At 45.7% G+C, this 20,643-nt stretch overlaps 1 protein-coding gene across 1 annotated transcript in view; it reads left to right on the forward strand.

Moving 5' to 3' along the window:
* The first annotated feature begins 3,403 nt into the window (after window positions 1-3,403).
* The window catches only part of AK7 (adenylate kinase 7), a 97,929-nt gene continuing 80,689 nt past the window's right edge, over window positions 3,404-20,643 (forward strand). The window contains exons 1-4 of the mRNA XM_001102256.5: window positions 3,404-3,541; window positions 9,916-10,104; window positions 16,552-16,660; window positions 20,448-20,542. Coding sequence (XP_001102256.3) covers window positions 3,437-3,541; window positions 9,916-10,104; window positions 16,552-16,660; window positions 20,448-20,542 — 498 coding nt within the window. The 5' untranslated portion in view covers window positions 3,404-3,436. The remainder of the gene's footprint in view (window positions 3,542-9,915; window positions 10,105-16,551; window positions 16,661-20,447; window positions 20,543-20,643) is intronic.

A 20,643-nucleotide genomic window follows, 5' to 3' on the forward strand; every position in this document is an offset into this window, starting at 1 on the left:
TAGTAGTAAGAAAACACTGAGATTCTGATAGGTGCCACATCGACTTCAGAACTTTCTTTCCAATCCCTTTATTTTCTGGATGATACGGGTGAGAGAGACAGATTGAGCAACTTGCTCAGCAACTGCCTGTGAGCAGCGCAGTTGGATCAGAACCCAAGTCTTCTGACTCCACTGGCTGTCCCCCATACAGTATGTGTTAGTAAAAGCCATCACGTTAACTTTGTGTTTATATGAAAACTGATTTTAAAAGAGGGAAATAATAACAAAGGAAACATACATTAGTTGGTATAATAGAATTAGCAGAATAGCTGGCCCGGGCGTGGTGGCTCACACCTCTACTTTGGGAGGCTGAGGTGGGTGGATCACCTGAGGTCAGAAGTTTGAGACCAGCCTGGCCAACATGGTGAAACCGTCTCTACTAAAAATACAAAAATTAACTGGGTATGGTGGCACACGCCTGTAATCCCAACTACTCGGGAGGCTGAGGCAGGTGAATTGCTTGAACCCGGGAGGTGGAGGTTGCAGTGAGCCAAGATTGCCCCTGCACTCCAGCCTGATGGACAGAGTGAGATTCAGTGTCAAAAAAAAAAAAAAAAAAAAAATCTCCTTTTCTAACCTATCAATATATATAAAATTATCTAGAAGCCATCTCCCTTGTAACTATGGCAAGCTCATTTCATGAAAGAAACAGGTAAGTTATAATATTTCATTGTTAACATGACTGGTTGAATAACTTTCAAAGTATTTACCTGCTTAACTGCATATCAACAAGGAATGCAGAGATAAACTAAAAATTTGAATCAGATGAATTTTAGAATAGTTGAACTAGTAAGTCATTTGAAAGAATGATGAAGTATATTTTCTAAGTTTTGCACTGATCTTGCATGAATACTTTTACATTTAAACTGACACTACTTTCTTGTTGATTTAAAAAAAAGCAAAAAAAATGCCGGGCCTGGTGGCTCACACCTGTAATCCCAACACTTTGGGATGCTGAGGCAGATGGATCACGAGGTCAGGAGTTCAAGACCAGCCTGGCCAACATGGTGAAACCCCCTTCTCTACTCAAAATAGAAAAATTAGCCGGGTGTGGTGGCATGTGCCTGTAATCCCAGCTACTCAGGAGGCTGAGGCAGGAGAATGGCTTGAACCCAGGAGGCAGAGTTTGTGGTGAGCCAAGGTCGCCACTGCACTCCAGCCTAAAGGATAGAGCAAGACTCCGTCTCAAAAAAATAAAAAATAAATTTGCTATGAGCAAACTGTTCCCAAATTGAGTTGGCAAAACCTCAAAGTGTTAGTTTTTCAAAACAAGTTTTAATGAGACTTGCATGCATAAAAAAGAAAACGGGGTGGGGACAGAAAAACGAAATATAAAGGCTCCCATCTGTAGAAGTGTGCCTTAGCCTTGCAGGAAAAAAAAAAAAAGCAATAGTTTCTCACCTTTGGAGACCACTTCAGAAAATGCTTCACATGTGTCTTATTTAATCCTAACAGCCTTGTTAGGCTAGTGGTATCACTACTATTTCACAGGCAATTTGACAGCCTAGGGAAGTTAAAAGATTGGTCCCAGCCTCCCACAAATGACTGGAGAGCTGAAACTCAAAGCCAAGTCTCCTAAGTGACTAAAAGCCCAACGCCTCCAAGCTGTCTAGAGATCGTGGGCCACCTCCGTTTTTTGAAACAACCAGTATTTTAAAAAAAAAAAAAAAAAAGGCCAGGTGAGGTGCCTCACACCTGTAAACCACAGCACTTTGAGAGGCCGAGGCGGGCGGATCACTTGAGGCCATAAGTTCAAGACCAGCGTGGCCAACATGCTGAAAATCTCTCTACTAAAAATAGAAAAATTAGCCGGGCATGGTGGTAGGCGCCTGTAATCCCAGCTACTCCGGAGGCTGAGGCCAGGAGAATCGCTTGAACCCGGGAGGCGAGTTTGCAGTGAACTGATATTATGCCATTGCACTCCAGGTTGGGTGATAGAGTGAGACTCCGTCTCAAAAAAAAAAATGAAAAATTAGAAGAAGAAGACTGGTGCCGTGGCTCATGCCTGTAATACCAGCACTTTGGGAGGACCAGGCAGGAGAATCTCTTGAGCCCTGGAGTTAGAGACCAGCCTGCGCAACATAGTGAGACCCTGTCTCTATTAAAAACAATAAAATAAAAAGAACGAGAAGAAACCAGGCACATACAATTGCTGCAAGTGTTAAATATTTGCATTTGACGAGTTAATTAATGCTTAAGGCATGAAAACAGTTCAACATGATCAGGCTATTCCAAGGGAACTGCGGGATGTATTCTTAGTCCACTACAACCTTTATGGTCCAGCGATCACCGAGTTGAATGTTATCTTTTAATTTGTGGATTTATCTCAGCAACTGCATGTATAATCTCGTCTGGAACGGTCAAGTCTAAATTTCGTCCCTTGGTAAGTGTGAGCGAATCCTGGGCACCCACGGCCTCCGGTCGCTCCCAGCCAACACCAGGGGTTTTCCTGGAACTTGCGTCTGGAAACATCCCCCAAGGGAGCTGAGCCCGCGGACCAAGCCGCAACTGCCCACGGCGGGACCACGCTAGCGTCGCTCGGGCGTTCCGGAGCCCGAAACTCCATGGCAACAGCTTTTCTTCGCAGCTGAGGCTTACGTCCAGTCACCAAGGCTAGAGCACCCCGTGGGAGCGCGCTCAGAAACTCCCACGCGTCGGGGAGAGGCCTAGGCTGTGGGGCATTCCCTCTTCTTCAGAATCCTCATTATTTTTAGTCATCGGGTCAGCGGACACTGGGATATGATTCCAGACTTTACCAACAACGGAGATAAAAAGGCACAGCAATCACATGGCCCCCTGGGACAGACGCCCAGGGAGACTCCGAAAGAAACCGTGCACTGCCCAAGGGCTCCCAGTGGGCAGCAAGCCAGGGTGAGACCCGGGCTGCACGCGCGGCGCCGCGGAGAGCACTCGCCGGGACATCCGCCTGGCGCCCAGCGGCCTAGAGAGCGCGCAACTGCGAACCCGAGCCCCGCATCGCCCAGAGCGCTCCGCCCAGCCCCCGGCATGACACACCACGCCCTGCCCGGCACGCCCCGCCCAGCCCCCCGGCACGACACGCCCCGCCCTGCCCGGCACGCCCCTCCCAGCCCCTAGGCACGACACGCCCCGCACTACCCAGCTCGCCCCACCCAGCGACCGGCGCAACACGCCCCGCCCCGCCTGGCACGCCCTGATTAGCGCCGGGCACAACACGCGCTGCCCCGCCTGGCACGCCCCGCCCAGCGCCCGGCTCTCCCTGCTTCGCCCACGACACGCCCCTCCCAGCTCGGCAAGCGTGCCCGGCGCCCAGGCCCCGCCCCCAGAGAGAGAACCTGCCCCGCCTCCCCGCCCCGGGCCCCGCCTCCTTGGCAAGCGGAGTGACGCTTTCACCTTAGCAACCGGCGCGGCTCCCACCATGGCTGAAGAAGAGGAAACTGCTGCTCCCACGGAGAAAGTTATCCGGATCCAGAGGGTGTTTATAAACCTGCTGGACTCCTATAGCAGCGGAAACATCGGGAAGGTGAGCGGCGGCGGCGGCCCAGAGCCTCAAGCCAGCTCTCAGCTCCCAGCCCTCGGGCCCCGGTCCGCAAACCCAGCGAGGGTCTGCGCCCCAGGGCGCTGTCGGGGCCTTTCTTCAGGGAGGGTCCCGCGTCCTGGGCACCACCAATGCCCCTTGGACGCCAGTCTGCACCCAGGCTGGACAAGGGATCCTACGTGGAAGCCCAGGTGTCTGGACATCACTGGTCCATCCCCTGTTCCTCCTTTTAATGAGGGGAAACGGAGGCTAACAGGGAGGAAGGGACTTGCCCAAGATCACATAGAGTGTTGAGGCCAGAACCTGGACAGAGAGTCCAGGTCTCTTGCCTCCTACTAGGTTCGCTTTCTACCCCTCCATCGATTTTGCAGCGGGCAGCTAAACGAGAAAATAAATCAAAAAAAAAAAAATTTTTTTTTTGAGACGGAGTCTACCTCTGTCACCCAGGGTGGAGTGCAGTGGTCCGATCTCGGCTCACAGCAAGCTCCGCCTCCCGGGTTCACGCCATTCTCCTGCCTCAGCCCGAGTAGCTGGGACTACAGGCGCCCACCACGACGCCCGGCTAATTTTTTTTTTGTATTTTTAGTAGAGACGGGTTTCACCGTGTTAGCCACGATGGTCTCCATCTCCTGACCTCGTGATCCGCCCGTCTCGGCCTCCCAAAGTGCTGGGATTACAGGCATGAGTATATCAAATTTTTATATTGCCCATGAAGCGTTTTTCATTCATCCATCCCTTCAATATATGGTTTTTGAGCATCTATTATGGACCAGACACTGTTTGGGTCCCTGAGTTCCATTAAGTTTCTCACCTTTCTCTGTCTTTATCCCTGGAGAATGAAGATATTCAAAAAAAGGGCTCTGAGGCCCTTCGTGCTAATATGACCAGTTGTCAAAAGAAAGCCATGATTTTATCATTCTCCGTGGGTAGGACCCATCGATCTTAATTCTGTACTCTAGAGCTACAGAGAAATCTAACCTCACCATGAACAGACTTCTCTGAGGCTAATGACTGCACTTTCGAACGGGACAAATCTGTTTAAAATAGGATGAGGCTACAGTATGTGCCATCTGTATTAGTTTTCTAGGGCTGTGGTAACCAGTTGCCACAAACTGGGTGACTTTATAAAACAGAATTTATTCTCTCACAGTTCTTGAGGGCAGAAGTCCAAGATCAAGGTGTCAGCAGGGTTGGTTTCTACTGGAAGCTCCAGGGGAAGAACTGTTGCTTGCCCCTCTCCTAGCTTCTGGTAGTTGCCAATAATTCTTGGCACCCCTTGGCTAGTACACTCCAATCTCTGCCACCTTCTTCACATGGTGTTCTCTCCCCTGTGTCTCTGCATCAAAACTTCCCTCTTCTTCTAAGGACACCAGTTGTTGGATTAGGACTTACCCTATCCAATATGGCTTCATCTTAACTTGATTACATCTGCAAAGACCCTATTTCCAAATAAGGCCACATTCACAGGTTCTAAGAGGACAGGAATTTGGTGGGGGTAGACACTATTCAACCCTGTATACCTTCTAAAATGCATCCATCAAAAAACAGAGATTTAGGGTGGGGCGTGGTGTAATACTAGCACTTTGGGAGGCCGAGGTGGGTGGTTCACCTGAGGTCAGGAATTCGAGACCAGCCTGGCCAACATAGTGAAACGCTGTCTCTACCAAAAATACAAAAATTAGCTGGGCATGGTGGTGAGCACCTATAATCCCAGCTGCTCGGGAGGCTGAGGCAGGAAAATCACTTGAACCCACGGGGCAGAGGTTGCAGTGAGCCGAGATTGCATCACTTCACTCCAGCCTGGGCAAAAGAGCGAAACTCCATCTCAAAAAAACACACAAAAAAACAAAAACCAGAGATTAAGGAATATAATTTAGGTGTGTGTGTATATATACCTATATATATATGGCATATAATTATACAAGATTATATATATATGTATATTACATATGACCTATATCTACCAGAAGGGACTCTAAACACATGATACATCTTCCAAATTATCAGAAAAGGTAGGAAAGAAGAAGCAAAGACACAAACAAAACTGTAACAAAATATTTTTAAAGAAACGAAGCATTACCACACAGGTGTAGTATAATCTTATTTGTGTTTTTCAAAAAAAAAATACAGACATAGAGAAGACAGATGATTTATCTGTACACAGAAAATACACAGAAAATGTCCCTGAGGTCAGGAGTTCGAGACCAGCCTGATCAACATGATGAAACCCTGTCTCTACCAGAAATATAAAAATTAGCTGGGCGTGGTGACAGGCACCTGTAATCCAGCTACTCAGGAGGCTGAGGCAGGAGAATCGCTTGAACCCGGGAGGTGCAGGTTGCAGTGAGCCAAGATTGCGCCACTGCACTCCAGCCTGGGCGACAGAGTGAAACTCCATCTCAAAAAACAAAAAGGTGACATTTAATCTAACATACACAGGATAAGGCTCAAGCCAGAGAAAATAGTTCTCAGAGGACACAGCAAAGGCACAGGTTCCAAAGTAGGGATAGGGTTGGTGGGTTTTGTGTGCACAGTGGCTAGGGGGCAGTGCACCAGGTTTCCTGGGCCCACTTCTTCATTAGGTGCAGCAAGTACTGTGCCCAGGGCCCATGAGACTTTTAGGGGCCCACAAAAAGTGTGTTAATTTCTTTTAAAATCAGAAGGAAACAAATCTTAGAGTCAATGAATGTGTTTGTCTCTACAGCATGCAATTGAGAAATATAATGTTTATTTATTTATTTATTTTTTTTAATGGAGGAGAGGGCCCACGGAGTCCAGAATGTGGCCCAGTCAGCTCCTAAGCAGGGATGCATTCATGGTCTGTGCTCCATAGAAATGTATTACATAGATTAGTGGAGCAGAGGCTAGCACAGACATGGATGGCCTTGGTCGGGAGTTTCATTTATACTCTAAATTCAGTGGGAAGCCTTGAACAACGCAGGGGCTAGGGGTTTTGCTTTTCAAAAAGATACAGATATAGGACGCAGTGGCTCACGCCTGTAATCCCAGAACTTTGGGAGGCCAAGGCATGTGAATCACTTGAGGGCAGGAGTTCGAGACCAGCCTGGCCAACATGGCAAAATCCCATCTCTACTAAAAATACAAAAATTAGCCAGATGTGGTGGCTTGTGCCTGTAATCTCAGCTACTCCAGGGGCCGAGGCAGGAGAATCACTTGAACCTGGGAGGCAGAGTTTGCAGTGAGCCGAGATCGCACCACTGCACTCCAGCCTGGGCGACAGAGTAAAAATCTGCCAAAAAAAAAAAAGATACACATATAGAGAAGATAGTTGAAAATCTGCACATAACTCTTATTTATTTATGTATGTTTAGAGACATGGGTCTCATTAACGTTGCCCAGGCTGGACTCGAGTACCCGGGCTCGAGTGATCTTCCCACCTCAGTGTCCTGAGTAGCTGGGACTGCAGGCTGTGTACAACGTTTGACTCCCCGGAACTAAACTACTAATAACCTATTGTTAACAGGACCCCTTACCAATAACATAAACAGTCAACACGTATTTTGTACACATAAAATATATTGCGTTCTTACAATAAAGTAAGCTAGAGGAAAGAAAATGTTTGTAAGAAAATCATAAAGAAGACAAATATATTTACTATTCATTAAACAGAAGTGGGTTGCCCTAAAGGTCTTCATCCTTTTTGTGTTTATGTTGCATAGGCTGAGGCAGAGGATGAAGAGGAGGGGCTGGTCTCAGGGGTAGCAGAGGTGGAAGAAAATAAGTGGACAAGTGTACCTACAAAGTTCAAACCTGTGTGGCTTAAGGGTCACCTGTATGAAAAAGGGAGGGGACATGAACATGGTTGAGATTAGGAATGAAGGAGAATCTAGGCATGGTGGCACACGCCTACCTTCCCAGCTGCTCAGGAGGCAGAGTGGGGAGGATTGCTTGAGCGCAATTTGAGGCTGCAGTGAGCTGTGATTGCATCACTGCATTTCAGCCTGGGAGGTATACATAGGGCCGAGTAAAACCTTGCCTCAAAAAAAAAAAAAAAAAGAATGAGGGAAGGGAATTTATCTCCTTCCTTAATCCCCTTTGATTTTGATTTTTTTTTTTTTTTTTTTTTTTTTTTTTTTTTTTGAGATGGAGTCTCGCTTTGTCGCCAGGCTAGAGTACAGTAGCACAATCTTGGCTCACTGCAACCTCCACCTCCTGGGTTCAGGCGATTCTCCTGCCTCAGCCTCCTGAGTAGCTGGGACTACAGGCATGTGCCACCATGCCCAGCTAATTTTTGTATTTTTAGTAGAGACGGGGTTTCACCATGTTGGCCAGGCTGGTCTCGATCTCCTGACCTCGTGATCTGCCTGCCTTGGTCTCTCAAAGATCTTGATTATTTTTTATAACAATATTTTTATAATGAAACTTCTTTTAGTATACAGAGATCTTTTTCTAGCAATCCCCCTGCCTTGGTCTCCCAAAATGCTGGGATTATAGGCATGAGCCACCACGCTCTGTACAGAGATCTTTTTCAAAAGCTTTGCAATAACAGAATTTTCTAGTTGGTCCTTAATTAATCAGGGCCTTTCTCAAATTCCAGGTAATTACTGATCATCTCCTCCAAGGAACATGGGAGTGGGAATATAAGGAATATGAGAGAAATGGAAGCTGTGTCTCGTCGTTAGGCTTACAGCCCAGTTGAGCAATGCCACCCTAGCCCCATCTCTTTTTGCTGCGCATCAATTTCCTCAACTGTGAAAGGGGATAATAAAATTGAATATGTACGTTTGAGAGATAAATGAAATGAAAACATACATAATTTACTTGGGAGAAATATATTCCAATAGGAGGTTGAAGCTGGCAATCTTGCATGCTAACCTGGACTGTTTTCTATCAAAATAAATGAGGTGGGACTTTCTGTTTATTTGGTTTTATAATTTTTTATTCCCAAGGTATGGTAATTCCATCATTATTTATATATGCTTAATAGATAAAATAAAATGATTGTGGACATATATAAGTAGTTATTGACATATAAACAAATGAAACTCTTCACCACCACGGAGGCCACTTCTAAGGATAGCTTTTGGAAAACAGGAAGAGAAACTTTGCCAACTTCTGTCTATTTCATTATTCCATACTGCAGCCACTGGCCACATGTAGCCATTGAACACTTATGTGTTCAATGTGGTTAGTCCACACCAGCCTGGGCAACAACAGCAGTACCCCATTTCTACAAAAATAAATATAAAAATAAAAAATTAGCCAGGCGTGGTGGCACACACCTGTAGTCCCAGCTACTCGGGAGGCTGAGGCAGGAGGATTGGTTGAGGCCGGGAGTTTGAGGTTGCATTGAGCTATGCTCGCACCACTGCACTCCAGCCTGAGCAGCAGAACGAGACTCTGTCTCAAAAAAAGAAATGTGACTAGTCCACATGGAGATGTACTGTCAGTGTAAACTGCAGATTGAATTTCAGATAAAAAAATAAAATATCTCAATAATTTTTATATTGATTACATATTAAGTTGATAATATTTTGGATATATTGCATTAAATACCACAGCATTTCATTTTTTTTTAAAGGCAGAGTCAGCTTGCTCTGTTGCCCAGGCTGGAGTGCAGTGGCACAATCTCGGCTCACTGCAAGTGAGCAGTTCTCCCAGGTTCAAGCAAGTCTCCTGTCTCAGCCTCCTCAGTAGCTGGGACTACAGGTGTGCGGCGCCACACCTGGCTAATTTTTGTATTTTTAGTAGAGATGAGTTTTCACTATGTTGGCCAGGCTGGTCTCGAACTCCTGACCTCATGTGATCCACCTGCCTCAGCCTCCCAAAGTGCTGGGATTACAGGCATGAGCCACTGCGCCCGACCTCAGAGCATTTAAATTAATTTTACCCTTTGTTTTCACTTTTTAAAATGTTGCTTCTAGAAAATTCAAAACTACGTAAGTGCCTGTAGTCCCAGCTACTCAGGAGGCTGAGGCAGGAGGACCCCAGGAGTTTGAAACCAACCTAGGCAACATAGCAAGACCACATCTTTAAAAATAAATAAAATAAAATAACCTATGTGGCTCCTATTACATTTCTACATTTCTGTTGGACAACACAAATGTCATCCCTGTGACCCAGCTCTGCCTGCTGCTAGAGGAGTGCAGTATCCAGAAACAAGTTAATGAAGCTCTCTGACCCTGAGTCCCTCACCTGTAAAATGGGGAATTATAACAGTACCCACTCCTCCAGGAATTCAATCAACTTAAATGAAATGACAGTGTGCAAAGCATCTGCTTTGCCTTGCTGGTGCCCAGCAAGCACTCAGGAAAGGTAAGTTTCTAGAATCGTCATTCACTGGCTCCCTGACTCTAATTTGTTCTTACAACATTTGGGAAATTTCTGTTTCCTTGCAGTTTCTATCTAACTGTGTAGTTGGGGCTTCACTTGAAGAAATTACAGAGGAAGAGGAAGAGGAAGATGAAAATAAGTCAACTACGCTGGAAGCTTCCTCAACCAAAGTGAAGGAAGGCACATTCCAGATTGTGGGCACGCTGTCCAAGCCTGCCAGCCCGCGGCCTGACTTTGCGGTGGAGACGTACTCTGTAAGTCCCGGAGGCTCTGGCCAGGAGTAGACAGAGGGAAGAGTCGCCTTCGGCTCCAACGCCTTGACAACTTGTTTTACCATTTGTCTCCCCTCCCCTCTCTTCCACAGACATGGCCAGGTTGAGGGAATGGCTTTCTGCTGTGATGGAGATTTACCTCATTGACCCCACTTTCAATTTTGGGCCAAAGCAAAGAGTTTAAATTAGATAGTGTGGGAAAGGATGGATCTAATTTGGACTTTCAGACTCATACAATTCTTCTCTCCAGCATATTCTGCCCAGGATTATCCAAGATGAGTCTGTGCCATGATGGGTGCTGTCTGTGAAGGAGAAATAGGCCGGGTGCAGCTCACGCCTGTAATCCCAGCACTTTGGGAGGCTGAGAAGGGAGGATCACTTAAGGCCAGGGGTTCGAGACCAGCCTGGGCGACATGGCAAGCTCCTGTCTCTATTTTATATTTATGAAAATAATTTTTTTAAGAGAACCATCCTTTGGTAATGCGCCACTCAGGAATAATATACCATTGCTGTCTCCGGAAACAGTGCTGTCTCCACAAAACAAATTCAACACAGTCCTAGTCCTGAGACATTTAAATGTCTGAGAAGGAGTGGCCCCTTCTTCTCCCGGGCCATCTCCTCCCTTACCCTGCCTGCTACTCTCTGGCCTACCATACAGCTTTCCACATGCTGTACCCTGCAGCAGCCTTCTCTCTCTCTTTTTTTTTTTTTAACCCAACCCACCTTATTCATCCTTCAAGACTTGTGTCACTTCCTCCAGGAAGCTATTCATGATTCCTACTTCTCTCTCACTCCCAGTTTGGATTCTGAGCTCTTTTTTGAGCTCCCATATCATCCTTTATCTGCCTAGATCATAATGGTTTTCACACTCATTGTTATCACCTGTCTATCGTGGGGTCCATGGACATTGACTGTCAGCTCCTTGAGGATGGAGACCCTGACTTGTTTATCCCCGTGTTTATCCATGTATCTGTGGCACCTAACACAGCCACTGCCACAAAGTGGCCTTAATAAACACTAGTGGAATGGACAGATGCATCCCCTCCAGACATCTTTAGGACCTTCCCATTCACCCCCTTCCTCTGTCTTCTGGGTATTCTTTCTCATTCACCTCCCTTCTCTCTCTTCTTGCCACTGGCTTCTTCCTCTACACCTACACATATGCTCAAATCATTCCTACGGTAAAAAGCACTTAACTTGACCTCCCTGCTGGCCACCAGCCTCTTTCTCTGCCCCTGGCCCCTGCCACCACTGAACTTCAGGAGACCACCCGCATTTGCAGGCCTCACCCATTCACCCCCACCATTCACTGGTCTATCCAATGCTGGCCGGCCCTGCCCACAACACTTCACAGGAGGTGCCCTGGCCAATGTCACCAGCAGTCCCCTGAGTCCCGAGGGCTTAGCTCACCTGGCTTCACAGCAGCAGCCTGGCTTCCAGAGAGAAACTCGCCTTCCCTTCTTGTGCCTCGGCTCTGCACTGACTAAGTGCCCAAGCCCTTCTTCCCAGCTGCTTTCTCTGGCTCCTTTTCCTCTTTTTACCCTTTAAAAGCAGTTTTCCCCAGAGCTCCCTCCCTTCCTACAAAGGTGACCTTCCTAAATTTTATCCAGCCCTATAGCTTCAGCTCCCCATATAGCTAATGCTTTTCTCACCTGTCTGTAGCCTCCAAATCCAGCTGCCTCCTAGACCAGTCTCCAGTTGTCCTGCAGGCATTGCTAAATCAACATATCCAAAATCATATTTATTAGACCCCCCACAAAAACACTCTTTTTTTTTTTTTTTTTGAGATGGAGTCTGGCTCTGTTGCCCAGCCTGGAGTGCAGTGGCACGATCTTGGCTTACCGCAACCTTCGCCTCCTGGGTTCAAGCTATTCTCCTGCCTCAGCCTCCCGAGTAGCTGGGACTACAGGCGCGCGCCACCACACCCGGCTAATTTTTTGTATTTTTAGTAGAGACATGGTTTCACTATGTTGTCCAGGCTGGTCTTGAACTTCTGATCTTAGGTGATCTGCCCACCTTGACCTCCCAAAGTGCTGGAATTACAGGCATGAGCCACTGCGCCCAGCCCAAAACCACTCTTTGTGTGACTTTGTACTCTGGTTTGTATTAAAGACCTTGCTATCTCTATCAGTTGGGGCTGTCTTGGACTGCATGTCATAGAAAACAGAGGTGACCCAAACTGCCTTAATAAATAAGGAAATTCATCAGCTTATGTAGCTGGTGGCCCAGAAGTGGAACCAGCTTCAGAGTGATCCACAGGCTCCAGCTCCTCTTCCTGCCCCTTCCTGGGCTTTGCCCTCCTTGAGGGATGACTTTATCTTCAGGCTGGCAGCAAGGCTGCAACAGTCCAGGGCCTTAGTTCATCATACACAGTGACACTCTGGCAAAGCAAACTTCCAGAAAGTCTCAAAAAAAGGAAGATGGACATTGCCAGCAGTCCCTGGCAAGCATCTCTTTGAGTCTCACTGTCGTGAATGGAGTCATTGTCCCTTTCCTGAGACAGGCACTTACCCTTAGATCAATTAGGCTCATCCTTTAAGCCAGAAGAGGGAGTTAATTTCCCGCAGGCTGAGGAGTATCTGAAGCAAAATTGGGGTTCTGTTGGAGAAAAGGAAGAGCTAACAGAAGTTTGTAGACAACAACAGTGTCTTTTATCCCATTCATCGTGCACTTGCCTTCCATCAAAGCTGAACCCCTCGGAGAGCTGTGGGCTCTTCGCTTGCCCTTGACCCTGAATCCTATTGGACATGGGGTCCTCAGCACATCTCTTTGTCAGGTGTCCAGTCTGCCCCTCCTTTCCATTCTCATAGCCATGTGCATTAGTTCCGATCTCCAGCATCTCTCACTACTCACCTGAATTTGATTCTGCAAATGTTTCCTGTGTACCCTAAGGATCCACAGATGAGCGTGGAGCTCACGGCTTGGCAGGGACTCTGTGACAGTAAATGTGGGCACAGAGCATCACCCAAAGCTCTCTGAAAGGCGCACCTAAGGAGTTCTCAGTCTTATCTAGAAAGACAGGCAAATGAAGCTTCAAATAGCTCCATGCCAAGCAGATCGAGGCCTCCTATGCTCTGATCTTGAGATCCTGGAGCCTCCATTAGCACAAAGTCCTGCAGATGGCCATCCCTTGGAAGGTTGGGATCTACTGGAGATGGTAGGGCTGAGGCTGGTCTTCCGTGGTTGAGTGGAGCTTGCCAGACAGGTAAGGGAGGAAGGAAACACCAAGCAGGGGGGAATGCCTGGGAAAGTATGTGGTGGCTGTGGCAGAGAAAGAGCATGGGCTATGGGGAGCCACGGAGAAGACACAAAGGTGGCAGAAAAGGTGAGGGAGAGTGCTCGTTTCAGCGGCACACATGCTGAAATTGGAACGATACAGAGAAGACCAGCAAAAATAAAGAAAAGAAAAGAAAAGGTGAGGGAGAGGTGAGAATGGAAACCGTTGGCCTGGTCCAGGTTATGAAAGGTGCCTCTACCTGGCTCAACAGGCCACCTACTATTCCCTGAGCATTCCGGGCTTTGCCAGGTGAGCTCGTATTCATCCTTCCAGCCCAACTCAAGTATCTTCTCCTATGAGACATAATCATGTCTTTCTCTTAGTCCATCGAACCTCAAATGTGCCTCTATCTATGACAGCCCTTTCCACATTTGGGGCTAGCTGTGCAGGTTGCACACTGTGCAAGAGTCCCTGGCTAAGGGAGTGAGTAGGGGCTGAAGAGCAGCCTGTTATGTTGGCTGTCCTGGGCCCCTTCTTATAATTTTTTCACCAAGCAGGTCACCTTTTTTCTCATTTGTACAAGGGCTTCATATGTGCTTGGTTGGGTCCTTGTCTACATTAGACCACAATTATTTGGTATAAATCTTCTCAAGAAAGCACATACACACACACGCGCGCACACACACACACGCGCGCACACACACACACACAATGCTCCTTAGTATCAGCAGCTATATATTATGCATTTTTGCCTTTTTTACTACAGTCAAAAGCAGGGCCCACAAATGTTTGTTGAGTGAACAAATGAATGCACAAAAATAGTCACTCCACATTGGGTGAAGACAACCATTCTCTTGAAAATGTGGCTGTTTCGTCTTAAATAGATCCAACCATAATTTGACGCGTGTGCATGTTTTTCTATGGACACCACTCGCACCTGCTTTTACAAGCTGGAAACATAGATGCTGTAGCTCCTTTCTCTGGGACCACATCTAGAATACACATCTTTGAGTCCTTGTATTCTCCCAGTGTTTTCTTCTTTTCTTTCATGTGTTATTTCTGAATCTTGATCCATCCTAGGTGTACTGGGAAGGTAGTGTCCTTTCGCACTGTCATGCTACTGGTAAAGTAAAAATGGATGTTTTGTTCAGGATTGCCAGTGGCTCTCCTCTTGCACATTCAGTCCAGAGAAGGAATTGAATGTCTGGTGGTAGGGGTTGAGTTGTTTCTCCCACACCCTGAAGAGATATATTGAAATCCTAACCCTCAGTGTTTCTGAATATGGCCATATTTGGAGATAGGGTGTTTGCAGAGGACATCCAATTAAATGGAGGTCATCAGCCAGGAATGGTAACTCACGCCTGTAATCCCAGTACTTTGGGAGGCCGAGCGGGCAGATGACCCAAGGTCAGGAGTTCAAGATCAACATGGCCAACATTGTGAAACCCTGTCTCTACTAAAAATACAAAAATAGTGGGTGCCTGTAATCCCAGCTACTCGGGAGGCTGAGGCAGGGAGAATTGCTTGAATCCAGGAGGTGGAGGTTGCAGTAAGCTAAGATTGTGCCACTGCACTCCAGCCTGGGCGACAGAGCGAGAGTCTGTCTCAAATAAATAAATAAATTAAATAAATAAATGGAGGTCATGTAAGTGGGCTTATCATCCAGTATGACCAGTGAGCTTATAAGAAGGGGAAATTTAGACACAGATGGCACACAGGTAGAACACCATGTGAATATCAAGGCGGAGATCAGGGTGATGCATGTACAAGATGAGGAAGAGATTGCCGGCAAACCAGCAGAGGCTAGGGGAGAGGCATGAGACAGACTCTCCCTCTCAGCCCTTAGAAGGAACCAACCCTACAACACCTTGATCCTGGATTTTTAGCTTCCAGAACAGTGAGACTTTGGTTGTTCAAGCCATGCAGTTTGTGGCAGTTTGATACAACAGCCCTAGAAAACTAATGCAGATTCATCCAAAAGGATCTAGGGAACAGGACTGGAGAAACTAGCAACCTAGTGCATGCTGTTGAATTTAACAAGGATGTATTACCTTGCCAAAGCAGAACTGTCATTTCCTGAGGAAACGCATCAGCTTGCCTTTGTTCTTCAGCTTGGTTTAAAAGGTTCTACTTTAATACAGTTGGTCAAGGAACTGTGGAAAATAGCTACTGTTCAGGACAATGGGAATAACAAATAATGCAAATCTTGGTTTGGAAATGCAGGCTCTTCTTATTGTTCTCTTAATGTACTCAAGGTATTGTACTATTGGGAAGTGTACTGGTATTCATGCAGCAAGGAATGACTAGTTAAAACACAGTGATCACCGGCTGGCACCATGACTCACGCCTCTAATCCCAACATTTTGGGAGGCCAAGGTGGGCGGATCACCAGAGGTCAGGAGTTTGAGACCAGCCTGGCCAACATGGTGAAACCCCATCTCTACAAAAAAAAACAAAAAACAAAAAAACAAAAACCCAGGCATGGTGGCGTGTGCCTGTAGTCCCAGCTACTTGGGAGGCTGAGGTATGAAACCACTTGGACCTGGGAGGCGGAGGTTGCAGTGAGCTGAGATCACGCCACTGCATGCCAGCCTGGGCAACAGAGTGAAACTGTGTCTCAAATTAACAAAAAAAAAGCACCGAAAATGATCAGCAAAGTTACTTCTATTTAAGGTATAAACTTTACATTTTTAATCATTAAAAGTTTCTGTATTTTTAAAATATTCCCAGATGTCAACTGTAATAAGATACCTTACATCTAGAAAGAGAGCAGATTAAATCCATCTTGAGAATTCTAAGACAATCCACATTCATCATTCCTCAGCACTTCTGAGTGATTCGTGATATCTAATTGCTCAAATAATCTTGCATAGAGTTTGAATTAGTTTTAAATGCCTCACTCATTTTCTTTCAGTGTGTTCTAATTCTTCCCTTCTGAATTGGAGCTTAAACAGCGTGCAGAAATAGTACCTAAGATTATTATGCAATTTTTAAATCATCTGTTCCAAGCTGTTTTCATAAACTTCTTTGTTACTTGAAAACTACACACAGAAGAGAGTCACAATTTCATTTTAAATAGAAATCCTCCTGCAAGCGTTTCCTGTGGGACTCTTTGGTGTAGCATACCTATTTTGAAAATTATCATTTCATCGAAATATTAAGGTTACCTTGTTAGCTGCCTGCTGCAAATGACTGTCAATTTTGTTTTTCAGGCCATCTCCCGAGAAGACCTTCTCATGCGCCTGCTGGAGTGCGACGTTATTATTTATAACATCACTGAGAGCTCACAGCAAGTGGAGGAAGCCATCTGGGCAGTCTCTGGTCAGTGAGGTGTACTCTTTTATCTCCAGAGATGCTATTGTAGTGCTGCTTACTTCACCTAATAGTCATCTAGGAACACTAGGCAAAGTAGGGCTATAGAAAAACTGGTCTGAGACATACCTAAAGTATGAAATCCGTGATAATAATATGAATAGATACTTCTGAAGAATAGAATATTTTTAATTATCAAAAAAATGAAGGCCGGCATAGTGGCTTATGCCTGTAATCCTAATACTTTAGGAGGCCGAGGTGGGAGGATTATTGAGCCCAGGAGTTCAAGACCAGCCTGGACGACATGACGAGACCATGTCTCTACAGAAAGAATAAAATAAAATAAATGTATTTTTTTAAATGAAACATTACCCAGGCTGAAGTGCAGTGACCTGATCATAGCTCACTATAGCCTCGAACTTCTGGGCTCAAGAGATCCTCCCACCTCAGCCTCCTGAGAGCTAGGACTACAGGCTTCTGCCACCGTACCCAGCTAATTTTTATTTTTTATTTTTTTGGTAGAGATGGGGACTTGCTATGTTGTCCAGGCTGGTCTCAAACCCCTGGAGGATGGCCTCAAGCCATCTTCCAGCCTCAGCCTCCCAGAGCACTGGAGTTACAGGCATGAGCCATGATGCCTGGCCAAAACATTTAACTTTTAAAATTCAACCTGACTCATTCCATAGGCACTGCTTAAGGAGGTGGGGTTGAATGTACTGGGGAGATACAAAGACAGATAAGAAAAGGCACCCCAAGGTACAAGTCATGACATAAGAGACAAGGCACCCGAGAGAAACTTTAACTTAACAAACAGGGATGTGCTCACAAGAAAGTTATGTATAAGGGGCACGTGACTTTAAGAGGGGCGGACTTATTTCTAACTCTAAATATTTGATTCAATTCAACAAATGTTCCCTGATGGCAAAGGTCAGGGAAAGCTTGTAGAGAATGCTTGTATTATGAAAGTGCTTTGAACAATGTAATGAATTCTAAGGACCTCAAGTCTAAGAGAACGAAGTGATGTTTAGCAAGGTGGTGCTTTTGTGATTCATCTCCTCCAAAGCAACCTCATTTTTTTTTTTTTTTTTTTTTTTGAGACAAGATCTTGCTCTGTCATCTTGCTTTGAAAAATGTAATGAACTGTAAGGACCTCAAGTCTAAGAGAACAAAGAGGTGTTTAGCAAGATGGTACTTTTGTGATTCATGCTCCCCCAAAGCAACCTCATTTTTTTTTTTTTTGAGACAAGATCTTTCTCTGTCACCCAGTCTGGCGTGCAGTGGCGCTGTCTCAGCTCACTGCAATCTCCACCTCCCAGGTTCAAGTGATTGTCCTGCCTCAGCCTCCCAAGTAGCTAGGATTACAGGCATGTACCACCATGCCCAGCTAACTTTTGTATTTTTAGTAGAGACAGGGTTTTGCCATGTTGTCCGGGTTGGTCTTGGACTCCTGACCTCAAGCGATCCGCCTGCCTTGGCCTCCCAGAGGGCTGGGATTACAGGAGCAAGCCACTGCGCCCAACCAAGCAACCTCATTTAATACATCAAAATGCCTCCATAGGTGCCTCTCGATTGTGAATTTCAGACATTAACCACTGACTTCTTGCTGTGACAGATGGGCATCGGCCTTTCTTAGGACCACCCTCTCCCCCTCAAGGAAATGTAACCTTTTCTCAAGCTTTGACACTGCATTTCCTTTCGTGAGCTTTAAAATGTAGAGTGTTTTACTGCTTTCTTCTAATAAAGAGGTTCAAATAATCAAGAAAATTTTACTTTTCTATTTAGACGAAAACTTTTAGCTGAATTACTTCCTTTTTGAGATATAGAGTGTTTGTTTGTGTCTGCAAGAAAGTATAGTCAGATATCCTTCAGTCTGTCACCAGAGTCACCTGGGAGGTAGGGGTTGGTTTACCTAATACACAGTCTTAGATTTTGTTTTTCTCGCAATGGATATGTAATCCTTTCTTTCTTGTTTTTTTTAAAGATAGGATCTTGCTGTGTCACCCAGGCTGGAGTGCAGTAGTATATCATAGCTTACTACAGCCTCAAACACCTGGCCTCAAGCAATCCTCCTGCCTCCTGAGTAGCTAGAATTACAGGTGTGCATCCAACTATTTTTTAAAAACTTTTTGTAGAGACGAGGTCTAGACATGTTGCCCGGGCTGGTCTCCACCTTCTGGGCTCAAGCAATCCTTGGCCTCCAACAGTGCTGGGATTACAGGCGTGAAACACCACACCCGGCTATATATTATATTTAACAATGTTTTATTAAATTATTTTTAAATGTCTTAGAATTCTCCTATCCTTTTGCAGATACTATGGAAGGAAGGCAGGATGACAGAAGAGAAAGGAATACATTATTAGAAAGGAGAGAAAATATTTGCATATAGACGAAGGATGTGTTCAAAGGGGAACAAGCAGATCATTCTAGACCTATTATAAATATCATAAATAAAAAAGAATAACCCAGTTAGAGGACCTCAAAGTGTGCCGAGTATTCACAAAATAGGCCAAACTGAAGCTCAGCAGAGCAGAAAGGTTAAAAGAGCAAAATTAAATTGAAGAGAGAATTTTTGTTATTAGACTAAAAATAGAAACAAAAGTAACACTTAAAGTTTGGAATAATACATGATCATAGTGTTCTTAGACTTCATTCAATAACACTTTCTTGTTTTAGGGTAGAAATCCATACATTTATTAGATCCAGGATATCAGCATTTCATTTTGTTGCTTATTTAGGGAATCACCTCATGATACTAGAATCATACCATGGCACCTGCACCACTTAGCCCCTCTGACAGTTTAATTAGACCTCACTTTGCAGCTTCAATATGTTTCTTGAAAATTATACATCATGAAGAATATGTTAATGGAATCCTTTAGCCAAATACATTCAAGGAGATTCAATGCTTAACTGTGTAGAGAGCCTTTTTGCAAAGCAACAAACCCTTTGGAAATAAAATGCTCACCTTTCCCTCTACCTCTATCCTAAATATGAATCCCTACAAGTTGTTGATAACCAAACGCTTCTGCCTTATCGGTGCTCTCCACTACAGCCCACAGCCCCGGGGTGGAGTGGGAAGGGCGGGCACACCTGAATTACTTCCTTCCACGATGGCTTTCACTGAACAGGATTGCCTTATGGGAACTCCTAAGAGGCCCTTCTGATGTGGGGCCTCTGCTGCCCCATCCCCAGCCTGCTCCCTTTTTGGGCAGCTGGCTAGGTGGCATGGTGGGGACAGCACGGGCCTGGCAGCCAGACAGCCTGGATTGGACTCTCTGCCCCATCACTTCCCTCTATGATCCTGGGCAAACTGTGCCTCGGTTTCCACACCTGTAACCCAGAATACCTATCTCACAGTGGGGGAAATTCAACAAAGCCCATGACTTGTTCTAATTCATGTCAGCTATGATCCTATGATCCTTACTGTCACCAACCCTCCCAAAAAGTAAAAGCCCACGGCCAGAGGCCAGAAAACAGGAAGGGGCCACAATTTTGAGCTCAGCTTGGAAGGGATCAAGCAACTGATGAGCATAGTGGAGAGAAAGGGCTGCAGTGGAGAGCACTGATGAGGCTGAAATGCTTGTTTGCGAACACCCTGCGAGAATCCGCATTTCAGATACAGGTGGCGAGAAGGAGGAGGAATTTGAAGAATGATGATGGGAACAGGTCAGCGAAGCATCCGAGGTAATAGCACCCTGGTGTTAAGTGGCTCCTACTGGTGACTAATAGTACATGTGATTTAGAAACCAAATTGTGCATGGGTCCAAATAACCATTCTGTTTTTTGACCCCACAGCACTCAATGAAGAAGTCAGCCACTTTGAAAAGCGAAAGGTATTTATTTTACTATCCACAGTGATGACTTGGGCGCGATCCAAAGCCCTGGACCCTGTAAGTAGAACGTTAGCTTTCCTTTGGGTAACATTTCACCCTTAACACCTTGTAATCTGTGTGCGGAGGGAACTTCCTACAGCGAGTTGTGTATTCTCACA

The sequence above is a fragment of the Macaca mulatta genome, chromosome 7, assembly GCF_049350105.2.
Source record: "Macaca mulatta isolate MMU2019108-1 chromosome 7, T2T-MMU8v2.0, whole genome shotgun sequence".
Taxonomy (NCBI): domain Eukaryota; kingdom Metazoa; phylum Chordata; class Mammalia; order Primates; family Cercopithecidae; genus Macaca; species Macaca mulatta.